The sequence below is a fragment of the Hypanus sabinus genome, chromosome X2 (assembly GCF_030144855.1).
Source record: "Hypanus sabinus isolate sHypSab1 chromosome X2, sHypSab1.hap1, whole genome shotgun sequence".
NCBI lineage: Eukaryota > Metazoa > Chordata > Chondrichthyes > Myliobatiformes > Dasyatidae > Hypanus > Hypanus sabinus.
Genome location: NC_082739.1, coordinates 34781659 through 34804628, shown reverse-complemented (window position 1 = coordinate 34804628; position 22970 = coordinate 34781659). Strand labels below are relative to the sequence as shown.

At 42.9% G+C, this 22970-nt stretch overlaps 1 protein-coding gene across 2 annotated transcripts in view; it reads right to left on the bottom strand.

Moving 5' to 3' along the window:
* Positions 1–19474: 19474 nt before the first annotated feature.
* srpra (SRP receptor subunit alpha) overlaps positions 19475–22970 on the bottom strand; it is a 55684-nt gene continuing 52188 nt past the window's right edge. For both annotated transcript variants that reach the window (XM_059957220.1, XM_059957221.1), the window contains exons 13-14: positions 21437–21535; positions 19475–19963 (exon numbers count right to left, since the gene is read on the bottom strand). In XM_059957220.1, the coding sequence (XP_059813203.1) occupies positions 19835–19963; positions 21437–21535 (228 nt within the window). In that variant the 3' untranslated portion in view covers positions 19475–19834. The remainder of the gene's footprint in view (positions 19964–21436; positions 21536–22970) is intronic.

The window sequence follows — 22970 nt, the reverse complement described above, 5'->3', positions numbered from 1 at the left end:
AATAGGAACAGGAGAGGTTCTGGAGGTCCGGAGGTCCGGATGTTGTTCTCTTATTCAAAGAGGGGAGTAGAGATAGCCCTGGAAATTATAGACCAATGAGTTTCACTATAGTGGTTGGTAAGTTGATGGAAAAGATCCTGACAGGTAGGATTTATGAAGGTTTGGAGCGACATAATATGATTACAAATAGTCAGCATGGCTTTGTCAAAACAAGGTCATGCCTTACAAGCCTGATTGAATTTTTTGAGGACGTGACTAAACACTTTGATGAAGGTAGAACAGTAGATGTAGTGTATATGGATTTCAGTAAGGCATTTGACAAGGTACCCTTTGCAGGCATGGGATCCAAGAGGATATCGCTTTGTGGATCCAGAATTGGCTTGCCCACAGAAGGCAAAGAGTGGTTGTAGACGGGTCATATTCTGCATGGAGGTCGATGACAAGTGGTGTGCCTCAAGGATCTGTTCTGGGACTCCTTCTGTTCGTGATTTTTATAAATGACCTGGATGAGGAAGTGGAGGGATGGGTTAGTAAATTTTCTGATGACACAAAGGTTGGCGGTGTTGTGGATAGTGTGGAGGGCTGTCAGAGGTTACAGTGGGACATTGATAGGATGCAAAACTGGGCTGGGAAGTGGCAGATGAAGTTCAAACCAGATAGATGTTAGGTGGTTCATTTTGATAGGTCAAATATGATGGCAGAATATAGTATTAATGGTAAGACTCTTGGCAGTTTGGAGAATCAAAGGGATCTTGGGGTCAGAGTCCATAGGACATTTGAAGCTGCTGCACAGGTTGACTCTGTGGTTAGGAAGGCATACAGTGCATTGGCCTTCATCAATAGCGGGATTGAGTTTTGGAGCTGAGGTAATGTTGCAGCTATATAGGATCCTGGTCAGACCCCACTTGGAGTACTGTGCTCAGTTCTGGCCACCACACTACAGGAAGGATGTGGAAACCATAGGAAGGGTGCAGAGGAGATTTACAAGGATGTTTCCTAGATTGGGGGGCATGCCTCATGAGAATAGGTTGAGTGAACTCGGCCTTTTCTCCTTGGAGCACCAAAGGATGAGCGGTGACCTGATAGAGATGTATAAGATGATGAGAGGCATTGATCATGTGGATAGTCAGAGGCTTTTTCCCAGGGCTGAAATGGCTAGCACGAGAGGGCACAGTTTTAAGGTGCTCAGAAGTAGTACGCAGAGAGTGGTGAGGGCATGGAATGGGCTGCCAGTGACAGTGGTGGAGGTAGATACAATAGGGTCTTTTAAGAGACTCCTGGATAGATACATGGAGCTTAGAAAAATAGAGGGCTATGGGTAACCCTAGGTAATTTCTAAGGTAAGGACAAGTGCTGCATGACTTTGTGGGCTGAAGGACCTGTATTGTGCTGTAGGTTTTCTATGTTTCTGTATCTCTGTTTTGAAAGGGCACCCCTCTATCCTAAGGCTGTGTCCTCTTGTTCTAGACTCTCCCACCATGAGAAACATCCTTTCCACAGCTACTCTTTCTTGGCCTTTCAACATTCAAAAGGCTTCAATTACAACCCCCCTCATCCTTCTGAATTCCAGCGAGTACCAACCCAGAGTAACAAATGTTCCTTGTATGATAACCCTTTAATTCATGGAATCATCCTTGTGAACCTCCTCTGGACCCTCTCCAATGCCAGCACATCTTTTCTAAGATGAGGGGCTCAAAACTGTTCACAATACTCAAGGTGAGGCTTCACCAGTGCCTTATAAAGCCTCAGTATCACATCCTTGCTCTTGTATTCTAGACCTCTTGAAATGAATGCTAACATTGCATTTGCCTTCCCCACTACCAACTCAACCTGCAAGTTAACCTTCAGGGTGTTCTGTACAAGGACTCCCAAGTCCCTCTGCATCACAGATTTCTCGATTTTCTCCCCATTTAGAAAATAATCTGCACATTTTACTACCACAGTGCATGACCATGCATTTTCCAACGTTGTATTTCATTTGCCACTTTCTTGCCCATTCTTCTAATCTGTGTAAGTCCTTCTGCATCCTACCCATTTCCTCAACACTACCTGCCACTCCACCAATCTTCATATCATCTGCAAACTTGGCAACAAAGCCATCTATTCCATCATCTAAATCATTGATATACAGCATAAAAAGAAGTGGTCCCAACACCGACCCCTGTGGAACACCACTAGTCACTGGCAGCTGTGGTGAACTATGTGCCTGTCTTGACACTCCCCCTGCTAACTGCTCCTGTGGCTCCTCCCACAGGCCCCTGTATAAAGGTGATCTGAGGCCTGATGCTCGGCCTCAGTCTCCAGGACATAGTATGATAGACACTCACTCCTGGTTCCTTCTTCCAGTCAATAAAAGCCGATATCTCGCCTTACGTCTCAGTGTGAGTTATTGATGGTGCATCAGCAGCCAACCAGAAAAGGATCATTTTATTCCCATTCACTGCCTCCTACCAATCAGCCAATGTTCTTATCATGTTAGTAACTTTCCTGTAATACTATGGGCTCTTAACTTGGTAAGCAGACTCGTGTGGCACCTTGTCAAAGGCCTTCTGAAAGTCCAAATATACAACACCCACTACATCCCCTTTATCTATCCTACTTGTAATCTCCTCAAAGAATTCCAACAGGTTCACCAGGCAGGAATTTCCCTGAAGGAAACCATGCTGACTTTGAGCTATCTTGTCCTGTCTCAGCAAGTACTTCATCCCTTCATCCTTAACAATTTACTCCAACATCTTCCCAACCACTGAGGTCAGGCTAACTGGTTTATAATTTCCTTTCTGCTGCTTTCCTCCTTTCTTAAAGCGTGGAGTAACATTTGCAATTTTCCAGTCCTCTGGCACCATGACAGAGTCCAGTGATTTTTAAAAGATCATTTCTAACGGCACCACAATCTCTAATGCTACCTCTTTCAGAACCCTAGTGTGCAGTTCCTCTGGTCCAGGTGTCTTATGTACCTTTAGCATCTTCTCCCTTGTAATAGTAACTGCACTCACTTCTCTTCCTTCACACACTACAACATCAGGCACGCTGCTCGTGTCTTCCACAGTGAAGACTGACACAAAATACTCATTTAGTTCAGCAGCCATCTCCTTGTTCCCTGTTTTTATTTCTCCTGCCTCAGTTTCTAGAGGGCCTATATCCACTATCATTTCTCTTTTATTTTTAGCATACTTGAAAAAACTTTTACTATTGTTACGTACCCCGTAACTGGGTGTCTGACCAGCAGAGAAAGAAGGATCCGTTGGAGTCTGGTGGTACCAAACTAAAGGTGTTTATTAGTAAACTACACAATACAACATCAAAAATGCAAATATACATATAAAACAAGTTAGCAGTAATAAACCTAAAAGTGTAGGAATAATAATAATCAATAATAAACAAGCTCTATCAATGTCTAGGGGTAAATGAATTGTCATAGGAAAGTATAGAGTTCAGTTCATAAATGCTGAAGTAGTTATGGTTGTTGTGTTGAAATCGTTGGAGAGAGAGAGAGCGAGCGAGCGAGGTGTAACAGCAACAGTTGCGGCAGGCAAACCTTTTTGTGGCTTTCTTAATCAATTGTATCGTTGTAGTCATTCAGTTATGGTCTGGTCTTCAGCTAGACTGTTCTTCTGTGGTGGACTCGTCACTCTGGACACACACACAAGTCCCCACCGGCCCTGCTGTAACACTGTGAGCTTTACTGACCGATCTCCTGGTTCGGTCTCCAAAGCCCCCACCTTTCTGTGGGTTCCCAACACTCAGTCAGTGTCCACTGGTGTGTCTGAAGGGTGTCTCTCCAGACCTGTCTTTTACCCCCACTCACGGGGTCTCAGCTATCCATCAACTCCAAATGACCGTGTCCATCAAATCAGGGCACTCCTGCTATCTCCTGAGGAATGTTAACGAGCCAAGTACAGTCCTTGTAGTGGAAGGTAAATAATCCAGGAAGAGTCATAATACAGTAAATCAACAGTGTCTCTCTTCCCTTGTTATCTGTAGCAGATGTTCTTGCCTGGGCTTTATCTCTCTTTCTCAATAGCAGCATAACAACAACAATAGTTCATAGTTCTCGGGGGGGGGGGGGGAAATGGTTAACTCTGCACCCCATTGTCCATCAGGTCTGTCCATCACTCATAACACTATCCACTCTGATATTATTTGCTTGTTTGTTTTCATATCTCATCTTTTCCCCTCTAATGATTTTTTTTAGTTGTTCTCTGTAGGTTTTTAAAAACTTTCTGTGGAAAGCGGCCAGTGAGTGAATGGGCCAGTGAAGATTTGAGGCTTTGACTTGAGAGGCTTCGACGAGATGAGGCGGAGGATGAGTTTCACTCCAAGTGAGGTAAGGCCGGGTAAGTTCCTTTCAAAGGAGAAAGTTTCAAAAGTTGAGGCAAGTATTGGGTAGGTCATGGCAGCTGAGATCGGCCCCATGATTTGTTCATCCTACAGCATGTGGGAAATCAGGGATACTTCCAGTGTCCCTGACGACTATGTGTGCAGGAAGTGTGTCCAACTGCAGCTTCTGGCAGACCGCATTGAGCGTCTGGAGCTGCGATTGGATTCATACTGGAGCATCTGCGATGCTGAGAAAGTCATGAATAGCACGTTCAGTGAGTTGGCCACACTGCAGGTAAAGGCTACACAGGCAGAAAGGGAAGGGATGGCCACTAGACAGTGTAGCAGTAGGCAGGTAGTGCAGGAGTCCCCTGAGGTCATCTCCCTCCTAAACAGATATACTGTTTTGGATACTGTTGGGGGAGATGTCTCATCAGGGGAAGGCAGCAGCAGCCGAGTTCATTGCACCATGGGTGGCTCTGCAGCACAGGAGGGAAGGTAGAGGAGTGGGAGAGTTACAATGATGGGGGATTCGATTGTAAGGGAATAGATAGGCATTTCTGTGGCTGCAAATGAGACTCCAGGATGGTATGTTGCCTCCCTGGTGCAAGGGTCAAGGATGTCTCTGAGCGGCTGCAGGACATTCTGGAATGGGAGGGTGAACAGCCAGTGGTCGTGGTGCACATAGGTACCAATGATATAGGTAAAAAACGGGATGAGGTCCTACAAGGTGAATTTAGGGAGTTAGGAGATAAACTAAAAAGTAGGACCACAAAGGTAATAATTTCTGGATTACTACCAGTGCCACGTGCTAGTCAGAGTAGAAATAGGAGGATATTTCAGATGAATACGTAACTTGAAAAATGGTGCAAGGGGGAGGGATTCAAATTTTTGGGGTATTGGAACCAGTTCTGGGGGAGGTGGGACCGGTATAAACAGGACGGTCTGCACCTGGGCTGGACTGGAACCAATGTCCTAGGGGGAGCGTCTGCTGCTGCTGTTCAGGAGGCTTTAAACTAATGTGGCAGGGGGATGGGAACAAGTGCAGAGAGACAGAGGGGTGTAAAATGAGGGTAGAAGCAATAAGTAGTAAGGTGAAACGTAAAAGTGGCAAGCAGGCAAATCCAGGGCAAAAAGCAAAAAGAGCCACTTTTCAAAATAATTGTATAAGGGCTAAGAGTGTTGTGAAAACAAGCCTGAAGGCTTTATGTGTCAATGCAAGGAGCATTCGTAACAAGGTGGATGAATTGAATGTGCAGATAGTTATTAATGAATATGATATAGTTGGGATCACAGAGACATGGCTCCAGGGTGACCAAGGATGGGAGCTCAACATCCAGGGATATTCAATATTCAGGAGGGATAGACAGGAAAGAAAAGGAGGTGGGGTAGCATTGCTGGTTAGAGAGGAGATTAACGCAATAGAAAGGAAGGACATTAGCCTGGAGGATGTGGAATCGATATGGGGAGAGCTGCATAACACTAAGGGGGAGAAAACGCTGGTGGAAGTTGTGTACAGGCCACCTAACAGTAGTAGTGAGGTTGGGGATGGCATTAAACAGGAAATTAGAAATGCGTGCAATAAAGGAACAGTAGTTATAATGGGTGACTTCAATCTACATATAGATTCAGTGAACCAAATTGGTAAGGGTGCTGAGGAAGAGGATTTCTTGGAATGTATGCAGGATGGTTTTCTGAACCAACATGTCAAGGAACCAACTAGAGAGCAGGCCATTCTAGATTGGGTATTGATTAATGAGGAAGGGATAGTTAGCAATCTTGTCATGTGAGGCCCCTTGAGTAAGAGTGACAATAATATGGTGGAATTCTTCATTAAGATGGAGAGTGACATAGTTAATACAGAAACAAAGGTTCTGAACTTAAAGAAGGGTAACTTTGAAGGTATGAGATGTGAATTAGCTAAGATAGACCTGGCAAATGATACTTAAGGGGTTGACTATGGATATGCAATGGCAAGCATTTAAAGATCGCATGGATGAACTACAACAATTGTTCATCCCAGTTTGGCAAAAGAATAAACCAGGGAAGGTAGTGCACCCATGACTGACAAGGGAAATTAGGGATAGTATCAAGTCCAAAGAAGAAACATATAAATTAGCAAAAAAAAAGTGGCACACCTGAGGACTGGGAAAAATTCAGAGACCAGCAGAGGAGGACAAAGGGCTTAATTAGGAAAGGGAAAAAAGATTATGAGAGAAAGCTGGCAGGGAACATAAAAACTGACTGTAAAAGCTTTTATAGATACGTGAAAAGAAAAAGATTGGTCAAGATAAATGTAGGTCCTTTACAGTCAGAAACAGGTGAATTGATCATAGGGAACAAGGACATGGCAGACCAATTGAATAACTACTTTGATTCTGTCTTCACTAAGGAGGACATAAATAATCTTTCGGAAATAGTAAGGGACTGAGGGTCTAGTGAGATGGAGGAACTGAGGGAAATACATGTTAGTAGGGAAGTGCTGTTAGGTAAATTGAAGGGATTAAAGGCCGATAAATCCCCAGGGCCAGATGGTCTGCATCCCAGAGTGCTTAAGGAAGTAGCCCAAGAAATAGTGGATGCATTAGTGATAATTTTTCAAAGCTCCTTAGATTCTGGATTAGTTCTTGAGGATTGGAGGGTGGCTAATGTAACCCCACTTTTTAAAAAAGGAGGGAGAGAGAAACCAGGGAATTATAGACCGGTTAGTCTGACATCGGTGATGGGGAAAATGCTAGAGTCGGTTATCAAAGATGTGATAACAGCACATTTGGAAAGAGGTGAAATCATCGGACAAAGTCAGCATGGATTTGTGAAAGGAAAATCATGTCTGATGAATCTTATAGAATTTTTTGAAGATGTAACTAGTAGAGTGGATAGGGGAGAGCCAGTGGATGTGGTATATTTAGATTTTCAAAAGGGTTTTGACAAGGTCCCACACAGGAGATTAGTGTGTAAACTTAAAGCACACAGTATTGGGGGTATGGTATTGATGTGGATAGAGAATTGGTTGGCAGACAGGAAGCAAAGAGAGGGAGTAAACAGGACATTTTCAGAATGGCAGGCAGTGACTAGTGGGATACCGCAAGGCTCAGTGCTGGGACCCCAGTTGTTTACAATATATATTAATGATTTAGATGATGGAATTAAATGCAGCATCTCCAAGTTTGCAGATGACACGAAGCTGGGCGGCGGTGTTAGCTGTGAGGAGGATGCAGGATGACTTGGATAGGTTAGGTGAGTGGGCAAATTCATGGCAGATGCAATTTAATGTGGATAAATGTGAGGTTATCCACTTTGGTTGCAAGAATGGGAAAACAGATTATTATCTGAACAGTGGCCAATTAGGAAAAGGGGAGATACAACAAGACCTGGGTGTCATTGTACACCGGTCATTGAAGATGGGCATGCAGGTACAGCAGGCAGTGAAAAAGGCAAATGGTATGTTGGCATTCATAGCAAAAGAATTTGAGTACAGGAGCAGGGAGGTTCTACTGCAGTTGTACAAGGCCTTGGTGAGACCACACCTAGAATATTGTGTGCAGTTTTGGTCCCCTAATCTGAGGAAAGACATTCTCGCCATAGAGGGAGTACAGAGAAGGTTCACCAGATTGATTCCTGGGATGGCAGGACTTTCATATGAAGAAAGACTGGATCGACTAGGCTTATACTCACTGGAATTTAGAAGATTGAGGGGGGATCTTATTGAAACGTATAAAATTCTAAAGGGATTGGACAAGCTAGATGCAGGAAGATTGTTTCAGATGTTGGGGAAGTCCAGAACAAGGGGTCACAGTATAAGGATAAAGGGGAAGCCTTTTAGGACCGAGATGAGGAAAAACTTCTTTACAGAGAGCATGGTGAATCTGTGGAATTCTCTGCCACAGGAAACAGTTGAGGCCAGTTCATTGGCTATATTTAAGAGGAAGTTAGATATGGCCCTTGTGGCTAAAGGGATCAGGGGGTATGGAGAGAAAGCAGGTACAGGGTTCTGAGTTGGATGATCAGCCATGATCATACTGAATGGTGGTGCAGGCTCAAAGGGCCGAATGGCCTACTCCTGCACCTATTTTCTATGTTTCTATGTTTCCAATCCTCTATCTTCCCACTAATTTTCACTTTGTTGTATGCTCTTTCTTTTGCTTTTACAGTAGCCTTGACTTCCCTTGTCAGCCACGGTTGTACTATTTTACCATTTGAATATTTCATCATTTTTGGAATACACGTCCTGCACCTTCCTCATTTTCCCCAGAAATGCATGCCACTGCTGCTCTGCTGTCATCCCCGCCTGCAGCTCCTTCCAATTTACTTTGGCCAACTCCTCTCTCATACCACTGTAATTTCCCTTACTCCACTGAAATACTGCTACCTCAGACTTTACTTTCTCTCTATCAAATTTCAAATTGAACACAATCATATTGTGATCACTGGTTCCTAAGGGTTCTTTTACCTTAAGCTCCCTAATGGCCTCTGGTTCATTACATAACGTTGAATCCAGTATAGCTGATCTGCTGGTAGGCTGAACGGCAAACTGCTCTAAAAAGCCATCTCTTAGGCATTCAACAAACTCACTCTCTCGAGATCCATTACCAACCTGATGTTCCCAATCAACTTGCATATTAAAATCTCCCATGACTATCATAACATTGCCCTTTTGACTCACCTTTTCTATCTCCTGTTGTAACCTGTGGTCCACCTCCCAGCCGCTATTGGAAGGCCTATATAGAACAGCCATCAGGGTCCTTTTACCCTTGCGGTTTCTTAACTCAACCCACAAGGATTCAACATCTTTTGATCCTATGTCTCATCTTTCCACTGATTTGATGCCATTCTTTACCAGTAGAGTCACACCACACCCTTTGCCTACCTTCCTATCTCTCTGATATAATGTGTAACCGTGGACATTCAGCTCCCAACTACAACCATCCTTTCAGCCACGATGCAGTGATGACCACAACATCATACCTGGCAATCAGTTTTTAAGGCAGCAGTAAAGGTGCTCAGCACAGCTGGGAGTGAAGTATCACAGCTATTAATGATTGTGTTTCGTCTTGTAGGAAGTAATGGTTTGCAAACCCTGCCAGAGCTGACACATTCAACTGATTGCACCTCTTAACTTCAAGGTTCAGTTTATTATAAAATTATTTAAGTACAATACTTGTCTTCTCCAGATAGCCATGTTGGAATTGCATTTTCGCTCTTTAAGATAGCCTTCCATGGGTCATACCTGAACTAATTGTAGAGTTCTGGATCGCTGGCCTTAGATGCCACAGATCTAACCCTTAGGAGACTATAAATCTCCTGATTCACCTAATCTTTTGGTTGGGTACACCCAGTATGTTCTCAAAGGCACACACTCATCCACACAGGTCTTGACAAAGTTAGTGATAACTGTGGCATATTTGTTTAGATCCAAAAGATGAATCCCTGAATATAGTCCAGTCAGAGTTTAGAGTAAATGTATTATCGAAGTACATACATGTCACCATATATAACCCTGAGATTAATTTTCTTGTGGGCATACTCAATAAGTCCATAATAGAATCAGTGAAAGACTGCATTAACTTGAGTGTTCAGTGTACAAAAGATAAACTGCAAATACAAAAAGAAAAATAATAATAATAATAAATGAGTAATAAATAACGAGAACATGAGCTGAGTCCTTAAAAGTAAGTCCATAGGTTGTGGGAGTATTTCAAAGTTATCCCCTTTGGTTCAAGGGCATGATGGTTGAGAAGTAATAACTGTTCCTCGACATGGTGATGTGAGTCCTAAGGACTTTGTACATTCTACCTGATGGCAGAAGTGAGAAAAGAGCATGACCTTGGTGGTGGGAGCCTCTGACAATGGATGCTGCTTTCCTGCGACAACACTTCATGTAGATGTGCTCAGTGGTGGGGAGGGCTTTACCCGTGATGGACTTGTCCATATCTACTACTTCTTGTAGGATTTTCCATTCAAGGACATTGGTGTTTCCATACCAGGCTATGATGCAGCCAGTCAATATACTCTCCACCACATATTTGTAGAAGTTTGTCAAAGTTTTAGATGTCACAAACTTCTAAAGAAGTAAAGATGCTGCTATGCTTTCTTCCTAATTGCACTTACATACTGGGCCTAGGACAGTTCCTCCGAAATGATAACACTGAGGAAATTTGAAGTTGCTCATCCTCTCCACCTCTGATCCATTGATTATGACTGGCTGATAGACCTCTGGTTTCTTTCTCCTGACGTCGATAATCAGCTCCTTGGTCTTGCTGACGCTGAATAAGAGGTTGTTACTGTTGCATCATTCAGCCAGATTTTCAATCTCTCTCCTATATGCTGATTCTTCACCACCTTTGATTCAGCCTACAACAGTGGTGTCATCAGCAAACTTGAATATGGCATTGGAGCTGTGCTTAGCCATATGGTCATAAGCGTGAAGTGAGCAGAGCAGGGGTCTAAGCACACAACCTTGTGCTGTACCTGTGCTGATGGAGATTGTGGAGGAGATATTTTTACCAATCTGGCATCTGCAAGTGAGGAAATCAAGGATCCAATTGCCCAAGGAGGTAGTGAGGCCAAGGTCTTGAAGCTTATTGATTAGGTTTGAGGGGATGATGGTATTGAGTGCCAAGCTGTAGTCAATAAAGAACATCCTGATATATGCATCTTGGCTGTCCAGATGTTCCAGGGTTGAGTGAAGAGCCAATGGCACTTGCTGTGGACCTGTTGCTGTCCAATGTGTAGGAAAATTGAAGTGGATCCAAGTCACTTCTCAGGCAGAAATTGATATGTTTCAGCACCAGCCTCTCAGAAAACTTCACAGTGGATGTGCCGCACAGTAGTCATTGGTGCCCTGTTCTTCTTAAGCACTGGCATAAATGAAGCCTGCTTGAAGCAAGTGGGTACCTCAAACTGCTGAAGCAAGAGGTTAAAGATCTCAGTGAAGACTTCAGTGAATATTCCACCAACAGTCCTGTAAGCATTCTCTCACCTCTCTTAACGATACCTTTGTGGCCCTTACCGTTGGTGCTATGGTACTCCTGTATGCCTGGAGTAGAAGTACAGCTGGGTGATCGGACTTGACAAACTGCAGGCATAGGATGCCACATTAAGCATTCTTGATGATAGTGTAACAGTGGTCAAATGTGTTAGCTCCTCTGGTTCCACAGGGACATGTTGATAGTAGTTGGTCAGAGACTTGAAGCTCGTCAGGTTGAAATCCCTCACAATGATCAAGAAGATATGGTGCGCTGTCTCATGACTGCTGATCACAGTGCCCACTCAGCTCCTCCAGTGCCAGCCTGATGTTGGTCAGGGATGGAATGTACACTGCAACCAGGATGATGGTAGAAAACCCCCTCAGCAGATTGAATGGATGACAATTGGCCACCAGATGTTCCAGGTCAGAGAGCAGGACTGAGACAGAATGGCCATGGTGGTGCACTTTGATAAGGTAATCATAAAGCAAACACTGCCATCTGGTCCATGTGGTGGAAGGTGGAGCCCTTAGGCTGAAGTGCTGTATCCAGAATGGTGGAGGGGGGTGTAGAACCACGTCTCCGTGAAGTAAAGCCCCTGGTGTCCCTCTGGTACTGCAGTCTTGCTCTGAGGTCTTCCATTTTAATTTTCCAGAGACTAGCTAGGAGGATAGTAAAGAGTGGGGGCCTCAGAGCCTTGTGTTCAGTTTTACCTGCACTCACTACCTGGGTGGTTTACAGTCCCGGAGTGTGCTGTTCCTGAAGGGTGTTAGATAGATTTTTTTTAAATCTTGAAATAATGTTGCTTACTGAAGTACCTAAGTAGACTGTAGATTTCAGCTGTGATAGTATTAAGTAGGAATATTTGATGATCCCCTTGGGAACTAAACACAGAGTTAAAGTTCAAAGTAAATATATTACCACAGTACATATACAGGTACGTCACCATATACAACACTGAGAGTCATTTTCAACTCTCTCCATCTGACGCCCTTACATTAGATTCAAGGATCAACTTGATTCACCATGTTAAGTATGAATATGCAATAAAATGTGCCTAAATACAAAAATACCAGCACATGTTCACAATGTAAACAACATTATAAAAAGTGGTTTAAGGGGTTTACTCAGTGACTGACATAATAGAGGGGTGGGCTAACTAGTATGGTTGATCAGATTAACTGTCTGGGGTAAGAAACTTTTAAAGTGGTATGAAGCTTTTGTTTTAATAACCCTGTAGTGCTTTCCAGAAGGCTGCTTTTGGAAAAGGCAGTTTGCTCAGTGGGTAGTGTGTGCAATGACTTTTTTCCTGCTCACTTCTTTACCCTGGACACATACAAGTCCTGCAGTGATGGTAGACTGCACCCAATGACCTTTTCACCTGACTTGACAGTTCGCTGTAGCTTTTGCATATTGTGAGAGGATGTTGTGCCAAACCAGACATAAATGGCTGACGTGAGGATGCTCTCTCTGATGGTAGAATTGCACCAGTATGTTTTGGGGAAGATGGAATTTTACCAACTGCTGAAAGAAGTACATCCTCTGCTGAGACGTCTTGTGAATGAAGGAGATGTGGTTCTCCCACGAGGTCCTATGAAATAATGATGCCAGGGGTCCTGAAGGTTGGACCAGTGCTAAATGTAGATAGATGATGAGTGGTTGGAGAGGAGACTCATTTCACCTGAAGTCAATATGCACCTCCATGTAATTGAGAGCATTCAACTCCAAGTTGTTGTGATTGCACTGGCTTGTTTACTTCCTAGCCGTACTTAGATTCATCATCTCTGGTGATTAGTCCAATGACAGCAGCATCATCTGCAAACTTTAGTAGTAGTCTCTCGAAGTCTGAGGAAGACAGATGTGTTGCGCAGTCAACGTCTGTGGGCACGCATATACTTCTGAGGCCGAAGTCTGAAGTGCAGATACGGTCGCAGATGGGGCAAGGAGCACCGCCTGTTGGGGCAAGAGCGAACACCTTCCTGTGTCTTTCTTGACTCGCCTTGAGGCGCTGCATACGCCAGTTGGCTTGGAAGTTGTTTGCTGCCTTGGAGCATAGATTACGCCACTTGGACCGATCAGCAGCAGTGTGTTCGAGATTGTGGGGCTGGAGTTTGGCCCACTTAAGGTTTGACTTGAGGTTGTTCTTGTACCTCTTCCTTGGGCACGGTTGCCCTGCTCCGCAAACTTTATTAGTCTAACAAATGTGTCACTGGAGACAGAGTCATTGGTCTATAGAGAAAATAGGAGAGGGCAAGTGAAGGCACCCTTTTGGAGTACCAGTGATGACTGAGTAGGATGTGGAGATGTGCCTCCTGTCAAAGAGGAAGTTTGTGATCGACCTGCAGATGGGACCTGGTGCATTAAGTTTGGAGAGTTTCTCTTGCAGAAGCTCAGGGATGATGGTATTGAAGGCTGAAGTGAAATTAGGAAGAGAATTCTGACATACAGTATTTACTGTGTGTAACTGCATCATCTACAGATCTGTTGGCTCTGTAGATGTGCTGCAGCAGACCTAGAAAATTTTGAGTTATAGATTTGAGAAATGACATCTTCACTATTACTGACTTGAGTGCAACTGTTATTGAATCCAGTGATCTTTGATCTTTTGTGGAGTGGAATAATGATGATTTTTTGAAACATGCTGGGACAGTGCATAGTTTAAGAGACTGAAAATGTCTGTGAAAACTGTAGACAGCTGTTTAGCAGTGTATAATGATCACAGGGGAGACAGAGTCAGGGCCAGCAGCCTTCTTGATATTTTGTTTCCTGTAGAGATTTCTCACCTCTTTTTCTTTGTCAACAAAATTTGTAGGGCATTGGTGATTGGTTGAATGGGCACTAGAGGGGGTCTTTTAAGTGTGCTCTATGAGTCAAATCTGCAGTAGAACTAGTTTAGCTGGTTTGGAAGGAGGTGGTTATCAGGGCATGGGAGTATATTGGTTTTGTAAATAAGTCGTGGACTGAAGGCCTTTCCAAACTTAAGAACAGTCATTTGCAGAAAAGTGTGGTTTGACTGTACAGTATTTGACAGCTCTGATTGCCTTTTCCAGTTTCTATTTAGCCTTTTCTGAACTTCTCTATCTTCACTCCTGTAGCCCTCCTTCCCCAAACACAGCTAAGCTCTGCATTGAACCAGAGTTTACTATTGGACAAACCCTGATTCAACCCAGAGCTTAGAAATGACAAACAACACACCCATCACCAATCCCTGTGGCACACAGGTCTCCAGTCCAAAAGGCAACTATCTACTACCATTCTTGAGCTTCTCCTGTGAAGCCAATGTCAAATCCAATTTACTACCTCACTCTGAATGCCAAGCAACTGAATCGTCTTGACTAACCTCCCATTGGGGAGGTTGTCAAAGTACTTGTTAAAGCCCATGTAGACAACGTCCACTGCCTTTCTTTCATCAATTTTCCTGAGAACCTCCCCAATTCTCTTATAAGATTGGTTAAGATGTGATCTACCACAAACAAAGCATGTTGACTATCCCTAATCAGGTCTTGTCTAATAATTTACCCATTACTGGTGCCAGACTCACCAGCCTGTAATTTCCTGTCTTATTCAGAGTCTTTCTTAAACAACAGAACAATATTAATTATCCTCGAATCCTCCAGCACCTCACCTGTGGCCAAGAACATTTTAAATACCTTTTCTAGGGCCCCTGCACTAGCCTTCCACATGTTGAGGGAACACCTTATTAGGCCATGGGGATTTATCCACACTAATTTGCCTCAAGTCAGCAAGCACCACTCGCTCAGTAATCCAGTCCATGATCTCACTGTTTTGCCTCACTTCTGTGTCCATCTCCTGATTAAATATAGATGCAAAGAATTTTAAGTCTCCCTAATTTCTTTCAGCTCTATGCAAAGATGACCACACTGATCTTCAAGAGGACCAATTTTGTCCCTTGCTATCCCTTTGCTCTTAATATATCCATAGAAGGACTTGGTATTCCCCTTTACCGTATCTGCTAGGGCAACCTCGGGCCTTCTTTTAGCCCTCCTGATATCTTGAAGTGTTCTCTTGCATTTCTTATACTCCACAAGTACCTCATTTGTTCCTACCTGCCTATACCTGCTATGCACCTCCTTAACTTGCCTTCACTACTTCTCAAAAACCAGGGCTCCCTGAACCTGACAGGAACATACAAATTATGTACTCTCAAAATTTCACTTTTGAATGCCTCCCACTTACCAAGCATGTCTTTGTCACAAACAAGCTATGCCAGTCTACACTTGCCAGATCTTTTCCGATGCCATCAAAATTGGCCATTCTCCAATTTTGAATCTCAACTCGAGAGCCTTATAAAAAGCTATGCTTTTCTATAAAAATCTTCGAACTAATGGAATTATGATCAGTAGATCCAAAGTGTTTCCTACATGTACTTATGTCACCTGATCCAGTGTCGTACCCTCTCTATTTGGGACGTCTATACATTGATCAAAGGAATATTCCTGAACACATTTAACAAGCTCCCTATCCCATACAGCCCTTTTACAGCATTGGGAGTCCCAATCAATATGAGGAAAGTTAAAATCACCTATCACAACCTTGTTTCTTGCAACTGCCTGGTATCTCTCTATAAATTTGCTCCTCTAAATCCTACTCACTGTTGGGTGGTCTATAATAAAGTCACATTATCGTGATCATACCTTTCTTATCCCTCAGTTCTACCCATAAAGCTTCACCAGATGAGCTCTTCAGTCTGTCCTGTCTGAGTACTGCTGTGACATTTCCCTGACTGGGAATGTCACCCCCTCCCCTTCAATCACTCTGCTCTATTACATCTAAAACAGAGCCCTTGAATATTGAGCAGCTAGTCCTGCCCCTCCAGTAACCAAATCTCACTAATGGCTACAAGGCATAATTCCAAGTGCTGATGCATGCTCTAAGCTCATCTGCCTTACTGACAATGCTCCTTGCATTGAAATAGATGCAACTCAGAACATTTGTCCCATCATGCTCAACCTTTTGATTCCTGATTTTGTGTGTAGGCTTAACAACATCTTTCCCCACAACCACTCCATCTGCTCTTACAACTGTAGTTTGCAACCCTTCCCCAGAGCAGCATTAGCAAACCTTCCCATAAGAATATTAATCCCCTTCAGTTAAGGTGCAAACCATCCTCTCTATACAGGTCCCTCCTTCTCCAGAAGAGCCCAATGATCCAAAAATCTCAAGTCCTCCCTCCTGTACCACCTCCTTAGCCATGTATTAAACTGTATTATGCTCCTATTTCTGGCCTCACTAGTATGTGCCATGGGTAGCAATTCTGAGATCACAACCCTCAATGTCCTGTGTTTTAACTTAGCACCCAACTCCCTGGACTCACTTTGCAGGACTTCATCACCGTTCTTGCCTAAGTCATTAGTATCAACATGAAGCATGACCTCTGGCTGCTCACCCTTCCACTTAATAATGCTAAGCACTCAATCTGAGAAGTCCCTGACCCTGGCACCTGGCAGGCAACATACCATACAGGAAGCTCATTCTCATTCAAAGAACATCCTGTCTGCTCCCCTGCCTAGGCCTAAGCAATGAATCCTCTATCACGACTGCTTGTTACTTCTCCCCCCCCCCCCCACACCCCACTTCCCTTCAGAACAGACCCAGACAGTGCCAGAGACTTGATTGCAGTAGCTTTCCCCTGCTAACTCATATTTCGCCCCCTCCCCACAACAATATCCAAGGTGGCATATTTGTTATTGAAAGGAACAGCCACAGGGGTACCCTGCACTGGCTGCCTATCCCTTTTTCCTCTACTGACAATCACCTAATTACTTGGGCCCTGTACCCTTGGTACAACTACCTCCCCATATTACCTGTCAATCAGTCCCTCAGCATCCCAAATGATCATCCAGCTCAGTTTCCCTAATGCAGTTTCCAAGAAGCTGCAGCTGACTGCACCTTTTGCAGGTACAGTCTGCCTTCCATATTCGTGAGGGATTGGTTCTGGGACCCCTCACAGATACCAAAAAACGCAGATGCTCAAGTCCCCTATTCAACCTGTCTGAATGTGGTGGACCTTAGGACCTGGTGTCAGAGCTCTGAATCTGCAGTGTTTCTGTTGACGAAAATAATCACGATCACGATTGAAAGTGAAGTGGAAATAATAAAGCAATCGGAAAGAGGTGAAACGCCATCGGTCATTGGAAAAGCGTTAGGCTATAGTCGGTCAACGATCGGAACAATTTTAAAGGATAAAGTGAGAAAGGCTCTGCCCCGATGAAAGCTACAATTATTACTAAGCAACACAGTGGTTTAATTATTGGGTTTTGGGTTTTTGATCCTCCACATCAACCCGGCATGGTGGAGAATGCACTCGGGAGCATTCTGTCACTGGATCGAACTGGAGCCCAGCGCTGAAACACATGTTCTTAAGTGTTTTATATGCATAGAAAGGTAAATTATATACTATATACTAAGACAAACGTTTGACTAACTGACGCTAAATAATACTGGATGTACCTGTTCTGACCTACTTAGTAAGAGAACTTCCGATTTTTTTCGATCCCGATACACAATAACCCACGCACATCGTCCCATTGTTATACTGCATTGTTTAGGGAATAATGACAAGAAGAAAGTCTGTACATGCTCAAACAACAAGTGCTGGAAGAGCACTTCCGGGTTTACGCAATTCGCGGTTGGTTGAATTCGCAGATAAGGAGGGTCGACTGTATAGTTATCGGAGGCACTGGAGGTTTCCATCTTCTGACATCCCATAAGACCACCATTCTTCTATCCTGCTTGGCATTCCCACTGCTCTAATTACACAATGAAGGAGAGGCCTTCACCTCTCACACCGAAGCCACAAGCTCTCCACTCCAACACAGTCCACTCAACAATGGTCACTCTCACAATGGCTTAAACTTCACTTCTTTTTATTGGCCCTTGCCAAGTACATAATTACCCAATGATTTCAAGCCTGCCAAGTGTCCCAACTGGCCGCACTTGCTTTTTTAAAATTCATGCTCTGGGCAGACAGTTAACTTCCAGGCATAGACGCAAAGGTCAAAACGATCTTTAAAGATTTTAGTAAAAACTCTATCATATCTGGAATTGCTTTATTCTAATGCAAAAACACTAATATGATTATATCCTTGTAATTTTCCTTTGATACTAGGAGGTACAAGTACTGATCAGCAACAAACTTAATTGTATTAAACCACCTGAGGATTTCAAGTTGGTCTATTAAATTAGTTGACAAAATCTCCAGAAACTTAAACTTGCTCTACAACTCTATTTTTGACCAGCCATATCCATAGCAGAAACAAACTTGCATGCAAAATAGCAGATTGCTCCTTGTATAGGAATTGTCTTACCAATAAACACTGCAACTTTCAGGAAAGTTAATTCCAGAGGAGGCGGCGAGTGCCTAGAAAACCTGCTTAAATCAAACTGAGCTTAAAACTTTGGTGGAAGCTATGAAACTTAACAGCTTGAAATCCAAGAATATCTAAATAGTAAGCTATACTAAGTATAGGGCTCTCTTTCACAATGCTGATAGAATTGTATTTCAATGTTTCCTGAACTATAAGAACTATATTCAATCGCAGGTGATCTGAAATTAATTTCTGCATAATTTTTTCCACAAATGAATATAAAAAAAAATCAGCTATGCTATTGATCTGTACAAGGATGAGCAAAGAACAGCAGATGTGCACTAACACTAAGCTAAACAAACCCAATTGGTCTCAACTACTGAGCTAAGCTGCATCAGATGATCTGCATATCAGGTAGTTGGTCTGTGATTTCCAGTATTTTCTTATCATCATTTTTCCAGCACTCTTCACTTCTACAGTATTTTTCTTTTTGTGTGCCATACTCTTCCAGAGCCTGGGCAACCACTTTTTTCAAAGTGGTTGTCTTGGAGGGAAGATTCTGTTAGTGGTCCCCCCCCCCCCCCCACCCTTCTCACAGCAGTGTTTTTTTTAAATGAGGCTGAGTTGTGAGCTCGACACTCAACCCGGCACAGATGGAAAGTGAGTCCAGGAGCGGCCCGACTGGACTCGCACTCGGGAACCTTCGCTCTGGAGTCTGGCACTGATGTCACTGCGCCACCAGATTAGATACACTATATAAATAAAATTTTTTGGGAGTGACAGAAATTGTTATGTAAATAAGAGAAACAGGACCAGCCATTCAATTCACACCTTGAAATTCAATATGACATGAACACAGCCAACAATTATAGCAGCTTTATTTAATAAATTCTCTTTACAATTTCTCTGTAATTCATAGTCAGCCAATACTCAAGTTTATTGCACTAAGAGTTAAAGACAGCTTTTTAAAAAAAAAGGGAATAGCAGTGGATCTCTTTCCTTGAGTGATGAGGCGATGATATCCTCTACGTTCTTATTTTTTTAAAAATTGGGGAAGGTTATGCAGCAGACTGAACAATGCTGGAGAAGTTGCGACATTAACAGGTATGCCACTTAATAATAATTCAATAATCCTCCATTATGCACAGAAAGTAAGTGACAAGCTGAAGTTGGAGGGTTTGGTGGCACTGTGGTGCATTAAGAGAGTTGTAAAGCAGATAGTTAAGCCTTCATCAGAGCACTGACAACAGCCTTGGCATTAAGGCTACGCAAGTCATTGTAGGTCTGTCCTGTTCCAACAAAGACTATTGGTTGACCAGTGATGTAAGTCATTGAAATGGCAGCACCAACCTGAATGAGGAAATGTAAATGTTAAAGAGCGTCAATTAAAACGTGTTTAGTAATAAATAGCAATAAAAAGGCATCCTAATCACCTCCATGACTTCTGTATATGAAGCTCTCAAATAGCTGCAACCTCGTCTAAGTTACAAATCACTTTTTTTAAAAATGTGATTCTACTCAAAAGTATTAAGATTGCAGAACTTGAGGTCAATTTCTATAGGGAAATATATTGAAAACAAAATGTGGGAAGAACTCTGAAAATCATGAGAAAGAGGACTACAACAAATGAATGTCACTTTGTGTTTGTTACTAGTAATAGAAATAAGCACAATGTTGAAAATGCAGTACTGCAGTAAGTTTAGGCAGTCCAGAATTAACATAATTATGCTTACACTAACTATTGGTGGATGAAGAATTTCTAGTTGCATTTATAAAGGCCTTGGTTGAAGCCTTCAGACATAGGTGTGGACGGTATTCTGCTGTTTTTCAGCATTTTTTCCTCAATTTATGCAAACGATTCAATTACATACAGAAAAGACCAGAAAAACTCAGTTAATGTTTCAGTGTTGAGGAAACGGAGAACCTGCAGAGAGGCTTAGATAGTTTAGGTGAATGGGCCAAGAAGTGGCAAATGAAATACAATGTTGGAAAGTGTATGGTCATGCACTTTGGTGGAAGAAATAAACAGGCAGACTATTATTTAGATGGGGAGAGAATTCAAAATGCAGAGATGCAAAGGGACTTGTGAGTCCTTTTGCAGGATATCATAAAGGTTAATCTCCAGGTTGAGTTGGTGGTGAAGGCGGCAAATGCAATGTCGGCATTCATTTCTAGAGATATAGAATATAAGAGTAGGGATGTGATGTTGAGGCACTATAGGGCACTTGTGAGACAACACTTGGGAGTAGTGTGTGCAGTTTTGGGCTCCTTATTTTAGAAGAATATACTGACATTGGAGAGGGTTGAGAGAAGATTCACAAGAATGATTCTAGGAATGAAAGAGTTACCATATGAGGAACCTCTGGCAGCTCTTCGGCTATATTCCCTGGAGTTCAAGAGAATGAGGGGAGAGCTCATAGAAACATTCCGAATGTTAAAAGGCCTGAACAGGTTAGATATGGCAAAGTTATTTCCTATGGTAGGGGAGTCTACGAAAAGAGGGCACGACTTCAGGATTGAAGGGCGTCCATTTAGAACAGAGATGCGGAGAAATTACTTTGGTCAGAGGGTGGTAAATCTGTGGAATTTGTTGCCACGAGCAGCTGTGGAGGCAAAGTTATTCGGTGCATTTAAGGCAGGATCTTGATTAACCAGGGCATCAAAGGGTATGGGCAGAAGGCAGGGGAGTGTGGACAACTGGAAGAATTGGATCAGCCCATGATTGAATGGCAGAGCAGACTCAATGGGCTGAATGACCTACTTCTGCTCCTATATCTTATGGTCTATCATTAGAGGGGGTGAATATGGGCCCATTAACATTACCTTATCATCAATGGTATCAAATTTGGTCAGTACAATGCCATCAATCAGCCGCGGTTTTTCAGCCATCGAATGGTCAGCTAGAGCCTGGTTAAATTTTACCTTAAGAGAAAGAGACAAAAATCAGCATTTATAAACACAGAATATTAACAAGTTCAACTAAAGTACTCAGGAATATTGCCAAATTTCAGTAAAGTACAAGATGTGTATCTTTTTAAAAAAGGTAACACAGATAATTTTTTTTAACCTGGATTGTGGAGAAAAAATAACACACAAAATGCTGGAGAAACTCAGTTCAGCTGGCATCTGTGGAACTGAATAAACAATCGACTTTAAGCCGAGACCCATCACCAAGACTGGAAAGGAAGGGGGAAGAAAAACCAGAATAAAAAAGTTGGCGGAGCAAAGGAGTACAAATTCAAAAGATGATAGGTGAGATAGAAAAGACATGTCAAAAGGGTAATGTAATGATTTGTCATGGGGGATTTCAATGTGCAGGTAGTTTGGGAAAATCCGGTTGCTGTTGGATCTCAAGAGGGGGACTTTCTAGACTGCCTACAAGAAGGCTCTTTAGAGCAGCTTATGGTTGAGCCCACTGAGGGAATCAGCTTTTCTCAATTGGGTGTTGTGTAATGAACCGGAACTGATTAGGGAGCTTATGGTAAATGAACCCTTCAGAGGCAGTGATCATAATATGATAGAATTCACCCTGCAGTTTGAGAGGGGGAAGCTAAAGTGAGATGTATCAGTATTACAGTGGAGTAAAGGGAATTACAGAAGTGCAAGAGAGGAGCTAGCCAACGTTGATTGGAAGGGGACACTAGCAGAGATACAAGAGCAGCAATGGCGGGAGTTTCTGGGAGTGATTCAGAAGGGACAGGATGAAAGATCCCTAAGTTGTAGTATTCTAAAGACAGAGGGCATATAATACACAAACATTAGTGGGAAGTTAGAGGATTGGGATGCTTTCCAAAACCAACAGAAGGCAACTAAGAAGCCATAAGGGGGGAGAAAAGGATGAAATATTGAGCTAAGCTAGTCAATAATATACGCGGACACTAAAAGTTTTTCCAGAGATATTATGAATACAAGAGGCAAGAGTAGATACTCGACTGCTTGAAAATGATGTTGAAAAGGTAGTAATGGGGGAGAAGGAAATGGCAGATGAACAAAGTATTTTGCATCAGTTTTCTCTGTGGAAGACATGAACAGTTTACCAGAAATTCAAGAGCATCGGGGGCAGTTGCTATTACTGAGGAGAAGGTGCTTGGGAAACAAAGATTTGAAGGCAGATAAATAACCTGGACCAGATGGACTACACCCCAAAGTTCTGAAAGAGGTAGCTAAAGAGATTGTGGAGGCATTAGTAATAATCTTTCAAGAATCAATAGATTCTGGCATGGTTTCAGAAGACTGGAAAATTGCAAATGTCATTCCACTCTTTAAGAAGGGATGGAGGCAGAAGAAAGGAAATTATAGACCTTTTAGCCTGACTTAAGTGGTTGGGAAGATGTTGGATTTGATTGTTAAGAATGTG